This window comes from Podarcis liolepis, assembly GCF_965112155.1.
Source record: "Podarcis liolepis genome assembly, chromosome: 18".
Classification (NCBI taxonomy): Eukaryota; Metazoa; Chordata; class Lepidosauria; order Squamata; family Lacertidae; genus Podarcis; species Podarcis liolepis.
In genome coordinates, this window is record NC_139572.1 from 9315620 (window position 1) to 9332740 (window position 17121).

Below are 17121 nucleotides of genomic sequence, written 5' to 3' on the forward strand. Positions count from 1 at the left end.
CCATGTTAAGCTCTTAAGTTACATTGAAGGAAATAACCTGTTCAAAATGTTTCTTGAAGGTGACATCACTTCTTGTACAGATTAGTTTCTGCGCTGTTGGGTTAGAGTCTTAAGGTGGGAGGGGCATGAAAGGTCTCATTGATGTGGTATAGTCCCTTCCTAAAGTGCTGTAGACCTCTCCTGTCACCACATTTCATTACTGTAAAAACTAAACTGCTGTCGATTTTCTCTATTTTTTAAAAAAAGGACCCCGTTTTTAAAAAAAGACACTTGATTCTCTTCCACCTTCAGTTTCAACCACCAGACTTGGCAAAACGGCACAGAGGAGAATGGGGGACGCCCCTCAATCATCCACTCAAGAGGTGCCCATAGGAGGCTGCAGATAAGAGTTTCTCTGCCAGCCATTTGTGGACATGAGCTCTGAGGAGACATCAGTGAGAGAGAAGAGGCCTCCTGAGATGGATGGAGGGGAGGAACGTCTAAACACCTCCAGGCAGCTTCATCCAATGGGAACCTGGTCAGAGAATTCTGGGAAGTCATTGGGTTCTAGGTCTTCAGATGGCTTCTGCTCATCTCCATCAGCCAAACCAGCCTTCACTGGCACACCTCAGGACCAAGAGTCCTCTTCCATGAAGCCCATTAGACGCTTCATTCCTCCATCTTGGAAGAACTTCTTCCACCGCTGGCAGAGACAGCCCTGGACTGAGACTTCTCTCTTGACCTATGCTCCAGAAGACTTCAAACACACCCAGTTTTCCGAGCACCCTCAAAGAACCACCTTCGATGGTGAGGGGAGCTCCACTGACAATGGGAACGATGGCGATTTTAAGGAACCCCTCTCAGCTCCCGCCACCCCTTTGGAGCCTGGGAAGACGCTGACTGCTGAGAGCCAGGGTGCCTTGTCGAGTGGTCCACCCAGCTACAAGGAGAAGTTGGAGACCTACGACCACAAATATTCCTACATGAAGTCGTGGCCTGGCCTCCTGAGGCTGATGGCAGGTCTGGAGCTAATCTTAGGAGGGATGGTCTTTGCCTGCACAGCCGCTTACATCCAGAAGGACTACCAGTGGTCCGCGCTTTATGGTGGCAACTCTCTGCCCTACAATGGCGTCTTGGGTGGAGGGTATGGATACAATTACTACGGCCCGATGACCCCATTCGTGCTGGTGGTGGTCAGCCTGGTGTGGTTGGTGACTGTGATCTTGCTAGGCCTCGGGGTCACCATGTACTACAGGACAATCCTTCTTGATTCCCACTGGTGGCCTTTGGCAGAGTTTGGCCTCAACCTCATCATGTCCCTCCTATACATGGCTGCTGCAATCGCCTACCTCAACGACGTCAACCGTGGAGGACTCTGCTACTCCGTATTTGCCAACAATCCGCTCGTTGTTGCCTTGTGCCGAGTCGAAGGGGGGCAAGTGGCCGCCATCGCCTTCCTCTTCCTCACCATGCTGCTCTATCTGGTCAGCTCCCTCATCTGTCTCAGGATGTGGAGACATCAAGCTGTCCAGAAGAACTCAAGAGCTCTGGTAAGACCCCACCATTGGGAGAAGGCAATGTTGGCTCCTTATGACCTCCCCTATAGTCATGGCCTCCAGAACAGTCAAGAGCAAGGGTCAGCAAACTTTTTCAGCAGGGGGCCGGTCCACTGTCCCTCAGACCTTGTGGGGGGCCGGACTATATTTTGAAGAAGAAGAAAAAGGAATGAATTCCTATGCCCCACAAATAACCCAGAGATGCATTTTAAATAAAAGCACACATTCTACTCATGTAAAAACACGCTGATTCCTGGACCATCTGTGGGCCGGATTGGGAAGGCAATTGGGCCGGATCCGGCCCCCGGGCCTTAGTTTGCCTACCTATGGTCAAGAGTTATGACCCACGAGAGAGTCAAAAAAAGGCAGCTGTGTTGAATAAAATATTGGGGGGCAGGTAAGTCCCACCCCACATAATGCGTCGCATGACACGGCACACCCACATCATTTGAATGGCAATGCCCATCAAATTTGGGAGGACCTGCCCCTCAGATATTTTATGGGGGGGGCAAAGGGACCTCAGCTCCTAGGAGTTAGCTGCTCTGTTTGTGTTGATCCTGAATTGCAAGGGGTTGGACTAGATGCCCTTTGGGTTGCCTTCCAACTCTACATTTCTATGGATCTATGCTCCAGCTATGTGTGTGTGTGTGTATTGCAAAACACAATGGGCAGGATTCACTGAACAAGCCCCATCAGCAGAATCTCTGTGCAAGGACACTTGAACAGTGGGACTTTCCCCCCTCCTCCCCAAGCTTCCCCCACTGAAAATTGGCTAATGGGACAAACAAGAACCCCCCCCCCAGTACAGCACCCTGGAGAAGGAGAGAGGAATCGTTGCCCCTGACCAGCTGAAACGCTCGTGCAGGTGAAATGTTTTGCCATAGTGTGATGTTGAATTCCACCCAGTGTGTTGTCTTTGGCCAAGTCAAACTCAAAAGTAGACTTAAGTCCATTGATTGCAATGGGTCTACTGTGAGTCTGACTTACAGCCTGCTGAGCTTTCACAAAATATCTTCGGCAAGCTGGAATGCAAACTTTGGGCCTTGTTTGTTTGTTTGTTTGTTTGTTTGTTTGTTTGTTTGTTTTAAAATTAGAAATGCAAACCACCTTGCTGCCGTTCAAACTGCTAGCATGAAGTGGGAACCCCATCAAAGAAAAGGAAGGGCGTACCCAGCCTCTTCTAGATTATTTTTCTCATTCATTGGCTAGGGCTGGTGGGAGCTGTAATCCTGCAACACCCGGAGGGCATCAGGTTGGGGACTGCTGGGATACTTGGACCAATCACGGGATTTAATAAAAGGCAGTTTCTTGCGCTCATGACATGTTGAGTCCCTCAACAATAATGATGTCCACAACACTCTCTTTCCCCCTTGAAGGTTGGACAAATGAACTACGAGCCTCCCTCTTGCCTTGTCTCCTTCCCTTCGTCTCAGCGAAAGCCCATCCTCTTACGAGGTGCGCCTCAGCAAGTCATAGACCAGGATGAAGTTACTCCCAAGGAGAAAGTTGCAAGACGCGTTGAGTTCTCAGAGAAGGGCGGGGACCCAGAGGTGTTAAACTTTGCCATTCCAACAGGCCACCACCCAAAACCTCACATCGTCCCGGATTATGTGTCGTAAGTAAGCAGCAATGGTCCAGGAATGCTCAGGAGGTTTTTCTGCACCCCTATTTAAGACAGGGATATCTTAACTTCTGTTGTCTATGTTCCGGGAACCTCTAGGTTAGATTACTGCAATGCTTTATACATAGGGCTGTCTCTGAAGACGGTTCAGAAGCCTCAGCTTGGACTACTGCAATTCGTTCTACGTGAAGCTACCTTTGAAGGTGACCCGGAAACTGCAATTAATCCAGAATGCGGCAGCTAGACTGGTGACTGGGAGCGGCCGCCGGGACCACATAACACCGGTCTTGACAGACCTACATTGGCTCCCAGTACGTTTCCGAGCACAATTCAAAGTGTTCGTGCTGACCTTTAAAGCCCTAAATGGCCTTGGTCCTGTATACCTGAAGGAGCGTCTCCACCCCCATCGTTCTGCCCGGACGCCGAGGTCCAGCACCGAGGGCCTTCTGGCGGTTCCCTCATTGCGAGAAGTGAGGTTACAGGGAACCAGACAGAGGGCCTTCTCGGTAGTGGCGCCCTCCCTGTGGAATGCCCTCCCTTCAGATGTGAAGGAAATAAGCAGCTATCCTATCTTTAAAAGACATCTGAAGGCAGCCCTGTTCAGGGAAGTTTTTAATATTTAATGCTGTATTGTTTTTAACACTCGATTGGGAGCCGCCCAGAGTGGCTGGGGAAACTCCGCCAGATGGGCGGGGTATAAATTATTATTATTATTATTATTATTATTATTATTATTATTATTATTATTATTATTCAGCTGGTGCAAAATTTGGTGGCCAGGATGCTCACCTGGCCAAGACAGTTTGATCCTGGTCTGACTGCACTGGCTGCCAATGAACTTCCAGATCCAAATCAAAGTGCTGCTTTTGAGCTATAAAGCCTTAAACAGCTCAGGACTGCAATCCCGCAAGGATCGCCTCTCTTCATATGAACGTACCCGGACCCTGAGATCCTCCAACACCCTTCTTTTGGGTCCCACAAAAGGTCTAGAGCCGCCTTTCTCAACCTGTGGGTCCCCAGATGTTGTTGAACTACAACTCCCATCACCCCTAGCTAGCAAGGCCAGAGCTCAGGGATGATGGGAGTTGTAGTCCAACAACATCTGGGGACCCACAGGTTGAGAACAGCTGCAATAATAATAATAATAATAATAATAATAATAATAATAATAATAATAATAACTGTCAGAGGCTGCCTCAGGTCTCAGCTCACAAAAGACCAACGCCAAGCTCTTCTTATATACAAGGATGTTTATTGCAGTTCATTATTGGTTCCACAACCGAGGCGCGCAGCCCCGCGTCTCTAACGTCAGACATTTGAAGTCCCCTCTGAGTCGGTCCCGCCTCTACACCAGCTTAAGAGGCTTGTGCTAGACCACCTCTTCCTGTCTTTCCTTTTCCGCAGGGTCTTTCTGCCCCCCTGGGTTCCTTCCCTCCTGCTCTCTCCTGAAGCGGATTCCTCAGATGCCTGTTCCCCCCTCCTTCGTGCTTTGGGGCCAGGCTCCTCCTCCGGGCTTTCTCCATTTCCGCGCGCCTCCACATTTGAACTTGGCGCGCGTTCGCTACCCCTGACCTTCCTCTTGACACTTACACTACTCCCTGTACTACTCTCCGCCTCTTCCGGCAGGACGTCCTGCCCCGATCTCCTTCCCCTGTCTCTTTCCTGCTCCGCTCCGTGTGTCACACTGGGAACTCCCCTCTCTTCCCTTCGTTCCTGCTGGGAAGCCGGCCCCGATCTCCCACTCCCGCTCGGGGTTTCCCTGCTGCTTCCCTGCTCCTGGCAGGTCCCCCCTGTGACCCCCCTTGTCCTGACTAGGGGCGCCCCCTCCTGAGAATCCTCCGATTCACTTGAGAGACTCATGGAAGATCTCAAGTCATTGTCATCCTCTTCCTCACTGTCCTGGGATTCTTCCCCGTCGCTCTCCGTCTCCTCCCTCACCTGTGCCTCTGTCTCTGAACCCCTGACAATAATAATAATAATAATAATAAAAAAATTTTATTTATACCCCGCCCTCCCCAGCCAAGGCCGTGCTCAGGGCAGCTAACAACCAATAATAAAAACAAGTTGAATGAGTACAACTTAAAAACAAGATTAAAATACAACATTAGAATATTAAAATGCAGCCTCATCACAGGAGGAGAAAGGAAAAAGAAAGAGGGGGAGGGAATCAAATTGGCTCCAAGCCAAAGGCCAGGCGGAACAACTCTGTCTTACAGGCCCTGCGGAAAGAAATCAGATCCTGCAGGGCCCTGGTCTCATGAGGCAGAGCGTTCTACCAGGCCGGAGGTCTAGAGGGTGGCAACATGATAACAGGGCCTTTTCTGCAGTGGCTCCCCGCTTGTGGAATGCTCTCCCCAGGGAGGTTTACCTGGTGCCTTCATTATATATACAGTGGTGCCCCGCAAGACAAATGCCTCGCAAGACGAAAAACTCGCTAGACAAAAGAGTTTTCCGTTTTGGAGGTGCTTCGCTAAACGAATTTCCTATGGGCTTGCTTCGCAAGATGACAATGTCTTGCGAGTTCCTGCTGGTTTTTTTCCCCTTTCCCCCCTTTTTTCTAAGCCGCTAAGCCGCTTATCAGCTGATCCAATCAGCAGATAAGCCGCTAAAAGCCGCTAATAGCGCTAATCCTCTAATCTGTCAATGGGCTTGCTTCGCAAGACGAAAAAACCGCTAGACTAAGAGAATCACAGAACGGATTCTTTTCATCTTGCGAGGCACCACTGTATTTTAGGCACCTGGCAAAAACGTTCCTCTTTAACCAGGCCAAAGAGAATTGTGCTCATTCATTTCACTGGGTCTCCTCTGACTGAGTTGGACACAATACGTTGAAGTTAACAGGCCCAAGTGAGTTGCGTTCATTCATTTCAGTGGGTCTACTCTGAGTCTGGCTTTGATTCTCCTCCCCACTTCTTTTCTCCGTCTTGACTTTTTTCTGCACGGCGTAGGAAGTACCCAGCCATCGGAAGCAGGGATGAGCGTGAAAAATACAAGGCCGTCTTCAATGACCAGTATGCAGAATACAAGGAGCTGTACAATGAAGTCCGCACAGCGCTGGGGAAATTCAAGGAACTGGAGGCGATGCTCTCCAAACTTCCTCGCCACTATCAGAGCAAGAAGGTAGTTCTTAATACACAGTGATTCATTTTTAATATATATGTAAACAACAAACCTTAACCAGGCATTAAGTTTGCAAAATACGTCGAACAACAACCCCTTTCTGAATTTTGCAATGCAGTTCTCCAGGCAAATAATGAGAAGTGTATCTACTGGAGCAAAGCGTCCATGAGAATGAATTTATTAATGAAGATAACATCCTGCAAATGCATTGTATTGGTGGGAATGTGCATAGGAGGGGAAATTGCATGCAAACTTCGCACTTAAATGATGGCGAACTTTCATGAAGTTTAAATATATATATATATTCAGCTTGTTGTTGCAAATGTGGAGAGCTGAATTTAAGTTTGTGGAGGGGAAGAAAAACCAAAACTGAGAGATCCGTCCATCCTTAGCTTGGAGCAATGGTTCTGAGAGATTCCTTTGCTGGCTTGTTTCAGTGAGGGGTTTTAAATGCTTCTCTTTCCTCTGCAGGAGGAAAGCCGGGTTTCCACTGTTTGGAGAGATTACCAAAGCAAGAAGGAGGTAAATAAAAGTCAGAAGTGAGTGTCGTTTCAAGATTTCCCTAAGGCTGCAAATGGATCCCTAACTCCTATTTAAAGCCGCCTCACACCACTTTAAACAGCAAAGGCTTCCCTCAAAGTATCCTGAGAACCAGTTGTGGCAACAGGATTTCCTGAGCCCAGAACACCGTATGCCAATGGTGCTGCCTGCCAAATACCAAAGCATTGGTGTTTTCTCCACCTTTTGTTTTATAACTTTCTTTAGGAATGTCTAATTAATATAGTCATAAAATTGTAGAGTTAAGGGACACGGGTGGCGCTGTGGATTAAACCACAGAGCCTAGGACTTGCCGAACAGAAGGTTGGCAGTTCGAATCCCCGTGACAGGGTGAGCTCCCGTTGTTCGGTCCCTGCTCCTGCCAACCTAGCAGTTCGAAAGCATGTCAAAGTGCAAGTAGATAAATAGGTATCTCTCCGGTGGGAAGGTAAACGGCATTTCTGTGCGCTGCTCTGGTTCGCCAGAAGCGGCTTAGTCATGCTGGCCACATGACCCGGAAGCTGTACGCTGGCTCCCTCAGCCAATAAAACGAGAAGAGTGGCGCAACTCCAGAGTCGGTCACGACTGGACCTAATGGTCAGGGGTCCCTTTACTTTACCTTTAAAATTGTAGAGTTGGAAGGGTCATCCAGTCCAGCCCCCTGCTATGCAGGAATCTCAGCTAAAACATCCAGAGCAGATGACCATCCAACCTCTGCTTAAAAACCTCCAAGGAGTCTGCCACCTTCCGAAGGAAACCATCCCATTGTCGAACAGCTCATACCACCAGAAAGTTCTTCCAGATTCTTTTTCAGAATCTCCTTTCTTGTAACTTGAACCCATCGGTTCAGGTCCTACCCTCCAGGGCAAGAGAAAGCAAGCTTGTTCCATCTTCCATGGGACAGCCCTTCAGGTATTTGATTGAAAGATAATACAGTGGTGCCCCGCAAGACGAATGCCTCGCAAGACGGAAAACTCGCTAGACGAAAGAGTTTTCCGTTTTGGAGGTGCTTCGCAAAACGAATTTCCTATGGGCTTGCTTCGCAAGACGACAATGTCTTGCGAGTTCCTGCTGTTTTTTTTTCCTCCCCCCCCCTTTTTCTAAGCTGCTAAGACGCTTATCAGCTGATCCGATCAGCAGATAAGCCGCTAAAAGCTGCTAAAAGCCGCTAATAGCCGCTAATAGCGCTAATCCGCTAATCCGTCAATGGGCTTGCTTCGCAAGACGAAAAAACCGCTAGACGAAGAGAATCACAGAACGAATTCTTTTCGTCTTGCGAGGCTCCACTGTAACCATAGAATTGGAAGGGACCACAAGGGTCATCCAGTCCAACCCCCTGGAATGCAGGAATCTTTTGCCCAATGTGGGGCTTGAACCCACAACACTGAGTTTGAGAGACTCATGCTCTACTGACTGAGCTATCAGTTTGGGGTCCCTGCTGGAACGGGGCCCATACATGTGTACATTCCTCCCTGTCAGCACCCCTGGTGGGAACTGCAAGTTGTTAAGGATGCTGAGATTTGCTAGGAGACCCTCATTTCTGTTAGAATTCCTGCTCCGTGATTGCAGTCATGGGGTTGTTGTCTTTCACACAACGGTGTATGTTTTGACTCCACTGAGTGGGAAGTGACGGAGACAGGATGTTTGTGTTACTGTGTTCCATGAAGTGGGACGATTGTCCTTTGTTCTTTTTCTCTTTGCTGTCTGATGCTAGAGAGAGAGGGAGCCATGTGGCAGTGCTCCGTGTAAATAAAGTAGATTAGCCAAAATGCTAAGCTGCTGAGGTCTGTCACGCATGATGCGCAAACTCTGCGGATCTCTTAAGTGTGCCGGTGTCTGTTGGCATCGGTCGCTGTGATGTTCGGGCAGAAGAAAGCTTTTGAAGCTCCCGAACGAAATACCAGGAGGGAGGGAACATGCCAGTCGGGCATGTGTCTCTGCCAGGGTCCTACTCGAGTGTAGGACAAGCTCCTGACAACTTCTCCTCCCAGAGCTACGATTCCCATAGTGGTTTAACAGTCAATCCCACTTTCCCAGGTAACGCTGGGAATTGTAGCTCTGTGAGAGGACTCTGACCTACTATAGTTCCCAGGATTATTTGGGGGGGGGAGCATGAGTCCGAGCTGTCCGAGGGAAGAGGCTGGCAGCAGCAGCCATGGAGAGAGAAACAAGGGGGTGCTCCCTCGCAGCCGCAGCTTTCTCATCCTCCTCCCCAAGCTTGGCACTGGTGGGAGAAATAATAATAATTTTTTTATTTATTTATACTCTGCCCTTCCCAGTTCAGAAAACTGGACTCAGGGCGACTAACAACAAATTTAAAACACTCAATTGATGCTACAAAAAACAGCATAAAATACAGTATAAAACGCGAATAACAATAAATTCAAAATTCAAAAATCCATTTAGGGGGGAAATCCATCCAATAAACATTAGATGATCACCAGGGCTAGCTGGCTAAATTAGTCGTACTTGGGCCAGCGAGGAGACCAGGGGAGAATTAGCTGTGGGATCCCAGAGCGGGTAATCTTCATAAAAAGGGGAGGGGGAGGGAAGGAAGGGGAATAAAAGATCAGGCTGAATTTAAATTAAAGGCCAGGTGGAATAGCTCTGTCTTACAGGCCCGACGGAAGGAGGTTAAATCCTGCAGGGCCCTGGTCTCCTGGGACAGAGCATTCCACCAGGTGGGAGCCATCACTGAGAAGGCCCTGGTGGAGGATAGTCTGACTTCCTTAGGGCCCGGGGCCTCTAAACTACGGTTATTCATGGACGTTAAGGTCCTCTGCGGGGCAGACCAGGAGAAGCGGTCCCGTAAATACGAGGGCCCTAAGCCACAAAGGGCTTTGAAGGTCAAAACCAGCACCTTAAACCTGACACTCTGGAATCGAATCAGGAGCCGGGATCGCTTTCGTAACTCCGGCGCTGTCCCTGGAAAACTGGGTGGGTATTTGGTTCACACTGCAAATGAATTTGACGTGTTTCCGTTTCCCCCATCTCTCTGCCCACCCTGCAAATTTCAGGACCCGGCTTTCCTGGAGAAGCAGGAGCGCTGCGAATACCTCAAGAGGAAGCTGACCCACATCAAGGCCCAGATCCAAGCCTACGACCAGAAGACCAGCCAGGGCTCTGTGTACTTCTAAAGAGTGTGTGAAGCTACTAGCTGGCATCTCTGACTTGCAGTTTCTTCTGCAAGGAAACGGCAGCATCCCTTGGGTGTGGTTTTGTGGTTTTTTTACAGGGGTGGTCCAGATCTTCTCCTTGGTCTCTTGCAAAATCCCTGGACACCCCACGAAACTCCACAAGGAGGAACACGGGCTGAACTGGTTAGCGTTCCTAAGTTTTTGCTGAAAAATAACACCTGCTCTGAGGTTTTCCAAATAGGGTGGCAATTTAATTTGGCCTTTAATTTGAATTCAGCCTGATCTTTTATTTCCCTTCTCTTCCCTCCCCCTCCCCTTTTATGAAGATCACCCGCTCTGAGACCCCACAGCTAATTCTCCCCTGGACTCCTCGCTTGCCCAAATAGGACCAATTCAGCCGGCTAGTCCTGGGGATTATCTAATGCTTATTAGATGGATTTCCCCTAAATTGATTTCTGTACTTTGAATTTTATTGTTATTCATGTTTTTATACTGTATTTTATGCTGCTTTTACAATTAAGTGTTTTAAATTTGTTGTTAGCCGCCCTGAGCCAGGTTTTTGAACCGGGAAGGGTGGGGTATAAATAAAATTATTATTATTATTATTATTATTATTATTATTATTATTATTATTATTATTATTATTATTTCTGGGGATCATAGAATCGGAGAGTTGGAAGGGACCCCAAAGGTCATCCAGTCCAACCCCAATGCAAGGATCTCTGCTAAAGCATCCATGACAGATAATGCCATCCAACCTCTGCTTAAAAACCTTCAAGGAAGTTAAGGCAAAAGGTACATGACCCCTGAATGGTTAAGTCCAGTCAAAGGTGACTATGGGGTGAGGTGCTCATCTCGCTTTTCAGGCAAAGGGAGCCGGTGTTTGTCCACAGAAAGCTTTCTGGGTCATATGACTTTGTTGTTGTTGTTTAGTCGTTTAGTCGTGTCCGACTCTTCGTAGCCCCCTGGACCAGAGCATGCCAGGCACTTCTGTCTTCCACTGCCTCCCGCAGTTTGGTCAAACTCATGCTGGTAGCTTCAAGAACACTATCCAAACCATCTCGTCCTCTGTCGTCCCCTTCTCCTTGTGCCCTCCATCTTTCCCAACATCAGGGTCTTTTCCAGGGAGTCTACTCATCTCTTGAGGTGGCCAGTGTCTTGGAGCCTCAGCTTCAGGATCTGTCCTTCCAGTGAGCACTCAGGGCTGATTTCCTTCAGAATGGAGAGGTTTCATCTTCTTGCAGTTCATGGGACTAGCATGACTAAACTGCTACTGGAGACTCCACAAGAGAGTCCATTCCTGAGGGAGTCGGGTCCTTTGTCAAACAGCTCTTACTGTCAAAAGGTTCTTCGTGATGTTTAGTGGGAATCTCCATTCTTGTAAATTGAAGCCACGGGTTCGAGTCCTACCCTCCGGGGCAGGAGAAAAGCTGGCTCCCTCTTCCACGTGGCAGCCCTTGAGATATCTGAAAATGGCTTTCATAGCTAGAATCTTTATTTGTGGGGGCTTCATTTTGAAGGGAAAGTTTGGCTGGCATTTGTTACGCTCAGGTGAGAGGCTGCCTCAGGAATCGTGGGGAGGGCTAAAAGCTGAAAGCCAAAAGCTACCTTTTCAGCCTTTGGGAAACAGACGACCGCCATCTTGCTTGGCAGAGAGCCCTGGCAGGGTCAATGCCTCCCCTGCCAAATTTCTCTCTCCGTCTTCAAAGCTGGTGCCCCGCAGAGAAGGTACATTCCAGCCTTGAAGTCACAGAGCTTACGGGGTGGGAATGATCTTGGCAAAGGCCTTCCTGAGCAAGGGGCCTCAGTCGGTGGAGCCCTGTTCCCATGTTGGCTGTGAAGCCGCCGTTATTGGAAGGGGGAAATCCGCTGCAGTTTAGACCTCTGAACGTATTATTATTATTATTATTATTATTATTATTATTATTAATATTTCATTATGCTTTAATGCAGGGGTCAGCAAACTTTTTCAGCAGGGGGCCAGTCCCCCATCCCCCAGACCATGTGGGGGGGGCAGAATATATTTTTTGGGGAAACTGAACGAATTCCTCTGCCCCACAAATAACCCAGAGATGCATTTTAAATAAAAGGACACATTCTACTCATGTAAAATTCCTGGACCGTCCGTGGGCCAGATTGAGAAGGTGATTGGGCCGCATCCGGCCCCTGGGCCTTGGCTTGCCTTTTGTTGTTTAGTTGAAGCTGAGGCTCCAAGACTTTGGCCACCTCATGAGAAGAGAAGACTCCCTGGAAAAGACCCTGATGTTGGGAAAGATGGAGGGCGCAAGGAGAAGGGGACGACAGAGGACGAGATGGTGGGACAGGGTTCTCGAAGCTACCAGCATGAGTTTGACCCAACTGCGGGAGGCAGTGGAAGACAGGAGTGCCTGGCGTGCTCTGGTCCAGGGGGTCACGAAGAGTTGGACACGACTAAGCGACTAAACAACAAACAACATATTGTTTTACGTATTCCTGCATTATATACCACTTGCTTGGGGGTTGGGGAAACCTCAAAGTGGCTTACCAAAAAATACCAACCCCCCCAAAAAAAATCTTAATTATAATCACAACAAGATAACAAATTAAAACTCTGACAAACTTTCTAAATATCTGGGAAGGCTTGTCTATACAAAAAACATCTTCAGCAGGTGCCAAAAGTAATATAGGGATGGTACTTGCCTGATGTTATAGAATTATAGAATTGTAGAGTTGGAAGGGTGGTCTAAGGGTCATTTAGCCAGCCCCCGCAAGGCAGGAATCTTTCATCCACCGTGGGGCTCGAACCCACGACCCCAAGATCTCATGCTCTACATTGCTGCTAAACTAAACTATCGAGTTCTTACTTATGCAGTTGTGTGTATCAACAGTAAAAGTGCCCGTTTCCCGCTGATCCAAGCAAAGGGTCATTTAAACTTTTCAAACGCCATGAAATCATTCTTGTTCATTTTAAACTATTGTGATAGTTTCCTTGTTTTATCCCTTTTGGTAAACCGTTTAAAACAAAAAGCAAAAAACGAACAAGCTATGTGCCATGAAAGAAAACAAATCCGATCCGATCCCGAGAGCGCTTCTTGCGCCTGGGGAGTCTCCCGAATCCTAGGCTGCAATTTTTGGGCACTTAAATGTTAAGCGTACAAATTGTTCCAGTTGACGCAGGTTTCTGGGACCCCACCGGCCTGTCATGGTGCTGAAGGCTTGCAAGGAACAAGCATTCAGGGAACTAAGAAGCCTGGAATCCAGTCACATTATTCGATAACACCTTTCTGGGGGGAAAGGAAGAAGAATAACGATAACTGGGCAGTGGTTTGGCAGACCTTCGGCTCACATTTTTTGCCATGACCGATTCGCAGAGACAGAAAGGTGGAATCGGGTCGCCAGGGTCACCTTAAGCGGTTGAAGCAGAACCCAGCGAGGTCTGGAATTGGCACCGGGCCCTGGAAAACAGTCTGGAGAGGCCGTGGAGATTTAAATCCCTTTGGCAGCAGGCCTTCCTGCGTCCAGTCTTGTACCAAGCACGACTTGGAGTCTGAAAAGTTGGCTCGGAGCTTGAGGAAGCAGGCAAGGAGTGTTTCTGGGGAGGGAGAAGGGGGGGGTGTTGTTGTACACACACGGGAACAGATTTAACAACTGCACAGAGCTGGCAATGATTAATCTGTTCCTTTTCGGTGGAGGGAAGGAAGGGGCAGAAAATAAATAGAAAGGTGTGTGCTTCAGGGAGCGGGCAGGGTGGGGGCACCTCTGCAGCCAACACCTTCTGGTGGGGGGGGGAGAGGGTCACATGACTCACTGCTCCAAAGGTAACAGGAAGTTGTGGTGATTAAGGTAACCTTTGCAATCATGAGCTCCCCGGAGGCAAGGGAATAGCAGCCGTCCAGGGATCCAGGAGGGACGAAAATCAAGGTAAGAAAGAGAGAAATAACTTGTGTTGTGGGTCCTGCCCTCCTCACCCTTGATGAAATGATCCAGAAAGGGAGGGTTTGCTTTTTGCAGCAAAAACGTTGCAGGTCCTGGTGCACAGAGGGGTGCGTGCCATTAAGCCCTACTCAGAGTAGACACTTTCGAATAAGGGTGTGGCTTAGTCAGTGTGGACAAGGCTGGGTTAGATGGACCGAGGGTCTGTCTCTGTAGAAGGAAACCTCCTAGGTTCCTGTTCAAACCAGCCCTTTGTTTAGAACAATGAGGTCTAGGACCTTGCTTTATTTTTTAGTGGTAGAGCACCCGTAGACAATGGCATTGCAAAACTTGGTTTTTAATTTTGAAGGGCAGCTATGATTCGGTTCAAGCATTTTTTTTAAAAAAGCGAAAATTCAGTAGGTTCCTCTTTAAATGCAAACTCAGATTCCTCGCCCATCCCTAGTGGTCAGAGCAATGTGCTTCCTCCTCCTCTCATCTTGCTACAATTTGGGGAGCATCCGAGGGAAGTAAACACCTGTTTCGCATGGTCCTGAGTTCAAATCCCCAGATAGGGCTGGAGGAGAGTTTCTGTCTGAAACCCTCGAGAGCTGCTGCCAGTCAGTGCAGGGAATACTAAGGTCAGTGGGCCCAAGGCCCATGTTCCTGTGACCCACTGAAAGTAATGAAGAGAATGTTATATTTTGTCCGAGTGCGAAGGCAATTACGGTAATATGGGTTAATTGCCTTGCAAAAGAATTCACACCTCCGAATTTTGCAATGCAGTTCTCCAGCTGAGTTGTTGGTGGCATCTGAGAGACAATGGAGTGCGCCTCCGGGGGTGAATTCAAACCACTCAAGTGATGTCCCTGGGGGGCAAGTCTGGGCTCTGTGTCTGGAGGTCCTGCGCTGCCCCAGGTGAAAAGATGGGGTCCAAAGGAAAGCCGAGCCAGACGCTTGGCTCCAGTTTGGCTGCAGGAGTTGCTGGAAGGAGTTGCGTACAAGGCGCCATCTAAACACTTTAGGGACTCCACTCTGGATTTGTGGGGGTTTAATCCTTTGCAGCAGAGGTTGAGGACCAGAGTTTTCCTTCTCCAGCTGAGTAATGCATATAAAAAATGTGTATATGAGGGCAAAATGCACCAAAGAACTTTTTTTTTTTTAAGCATTAGAATTCATTCCATTAAGGGAATTGCTTTGCACAAATGTGTCTATGGGGCAGAAATTGCATCCAAAATGTGTATACAGTGGTACGTTGGGTTACATACGCTTCAGGTTACAGACTCCACTAACCCAGAAATAATACCTCGGGTTAAGAACTTTGCTTCAGGATGAGGACAGAAATCGTGCTCCGGCGGCGCGGCAGCAGCAGGAGGCCCCATTAGCTAAAGTGGTGCTTCAGGTTAAGAAGAGTTTCAGGTCAAGAACAGACCTCCAGAACGAATTAAGTACTTAACCCGAGGTACCACTGAATTGGGAACAATTCGTGCTTTAAAAAAATGCTGTTGAGTTTTCACAATGACTTATATCACAATCTGAGTCTGAAATGCTGGAAAGCTGCTGCCAGTCAGTGTAGGAGGGCAAAGAGCCCTAGAATCTTGATTTTTCTTTAGGGCGAAGGACCCTAGATCAGTGGGAGAGACTCCAGCTTGAAAGTGATCAGGGAAAGTGCTTTATACAATCCCTAAACAGAGCAGCCATGCTCTGAGTTGCAGCCACCCAAAATCCGATTTCGCCCCTTCTTCGCTCTGAGCGACTTTTTAAACTGGGGAGTTTGATTATCCTTTTCTCGTTTCCTTTTGCCAAACTTGACTCTGAACCACAAAGCTCTCATGCGGCTCAGAAATCCAAGGGCCGCAAAGCAGAACGGGAGGCATCTTTTAAAAACAATTAAATTAAAAAACCTCATGCATGCACATACACAAGGAAAATTCCTTGCAACTGCAAGCAATGCAGCTTTCAAACTAGCTCAGGGAGCGTATCTCAAGCTCCCAAAAATGCACCCATTGTTTGGCAAATCGCTCCCTTCTCTGCGTAATGATTGTTGCCTTTTGGAACCTCGGGTCTCAGCCAGGCGGCCGGGGAGAACCCAGCTTGCAAGGTCTGAAAAGAAACATTCCTTATCGCCAGTTTGCATTCGTGGAGGAAATGTTCTGCGCTCTCTCTCTCTCTCTCTCAAACTGAAAAAATTCTGAACGCCAGTAAATTAGAAGCCTCAAGGCTGGGAGAGAAATGTGGCCTTTGGAACTGGGAGAGCTGAAAGCGACAGAGCTATCCTAAGCACTAACCATGTCTACTCATAAATCATATTTAATTCAGTGAGGCTTGTTCTTAGGCAGCAGTGGAGAGACTCCCCTGTGAAGAAAGTTGGCAGTGTTTATGTTTTAGACGAAAGGTGAGTGGGAACGTGGTAAAGGTAAAGGGACCCCTGACCATTAGGTCCAGTCGTGGCCGACTCTGGGGTTGCGATGCTCATCTTGCTTTATTGGCCAAGAGAGCCGGCGTACAGCTTCCGGGTCAAGTGGCCAGCATGACTAAGCCGCTTCTGGCGAACCAGAGCAGCGCATGGAAATGCTGTTTACCTTCCCGCTGAAGTGGTACCTATGTATCTACTTGCACTTTGACGTGCTTTTGAACTGCTAGGTTGGCAGGAGCAGGGACCGAGCAACGGGAGCTCACCCCGTTGCGGGGATTCGAACCACCGACCTTCTGATCGGCAAGCCCTAGGCCCTGTGGTTTAACCCACAGCGCCACCCGCGTCCCCGGGGGACATGATAGAAGTATGCAAAATTGTGTGTGGCCTGGAGAAAGCAAATAGGGGAGAGTTTTTCTCCCTCTCTCATAAGACCAGAGCTGGTGGGCATCCAATGTTGGAAGAATCAAGGCAGGTGAAAGAAAGTGCATGCAGAGCATGTTAAACTGTGGAGGCAGTGATGGCCTGGGCGGCATTATAAGAGGAGTAGACAAATTCACATACCCTCTAACATTTCGGGCAGGCAAAGTGAGACACACGCACTCCTCACCATCAGGATCTCTGCATTCTTTCTCTGGTATGCTCCTGATCATTCTCACAATTTCTGCCATTATTATTATTATTATTATTATTTCCCGCCTTTTTTCCTTGACCAGGACTCAGCTTACCGCTAAAATTTTATTTCAGTTCTGTTTATCTGTGGGAGGCGTTGCACACGATCCCTTCCCTCGTACGTTATTATATTTTCCTTTGCGACAACCCTGCAAGATAGGTGAGGCGGAGAGGTTGCCATTGGCTCAAGGTGAC

At 48.3% G+C, this 17121-nt stretch overlaps 2 protein-coding genes across 7 annotated transcripts in view; both read left to right on the forward strand.

Moving 5' to 3' along the window:
* The first annotated feature begins 291 nt into the window (after positions 1 to 291).
* On the forward strand, positions 292 to 10531 carry OCEL1 (occludin/ELL domain containing 1). 2 transcript variants are annotated; one of them, XM_083483896.1, is made up of 5 exons: positions 292 to 1529; positions 2912 to 3150; positions 6105 to 6276; positions 6748 to 6815; positions 9831 to 10531. In XM_083483896.1, exons 1-5 carry the CDS (start codon positions 414 to 416, stop codon positions 9883 to 9885), a joined length of 1650 nt encoding a protein of 549 aa, XP_083340022.1. In that variant the 5' UTR covers positions 292 to 413; the 3' UTR covers positions 9886 to 10531. The 2 variants fall into 2 exon arrangements, with proteins under 2 accessions (XP_083340022.1, XP_083340021.1); XM_083483895.1 differs by having other exon boundaries at positions 6748 to 6798; positions 9831 to 10526.
* Positions 10532 to 13128: 2597 nt separating this feature from the next.
* Positions 13129 to 17121, forward strand: part of LOC310697349 (occludin-like) — a 29550-nt gene continuing 25557 nt past the window's right edge. For 2 of the 5 annotated variants that reach the window (XR_014521010.1, XM_083483935.1), the window contains exon 1: positions 13691 to 13850. The gene's annotated coding sequence lies outside the window, so the exon portion shown is untranslated. The other 3 variants (XR_014521009.1, XM_083483934.1, XM_083483933.1) reach the window with 3 other exon arrangements.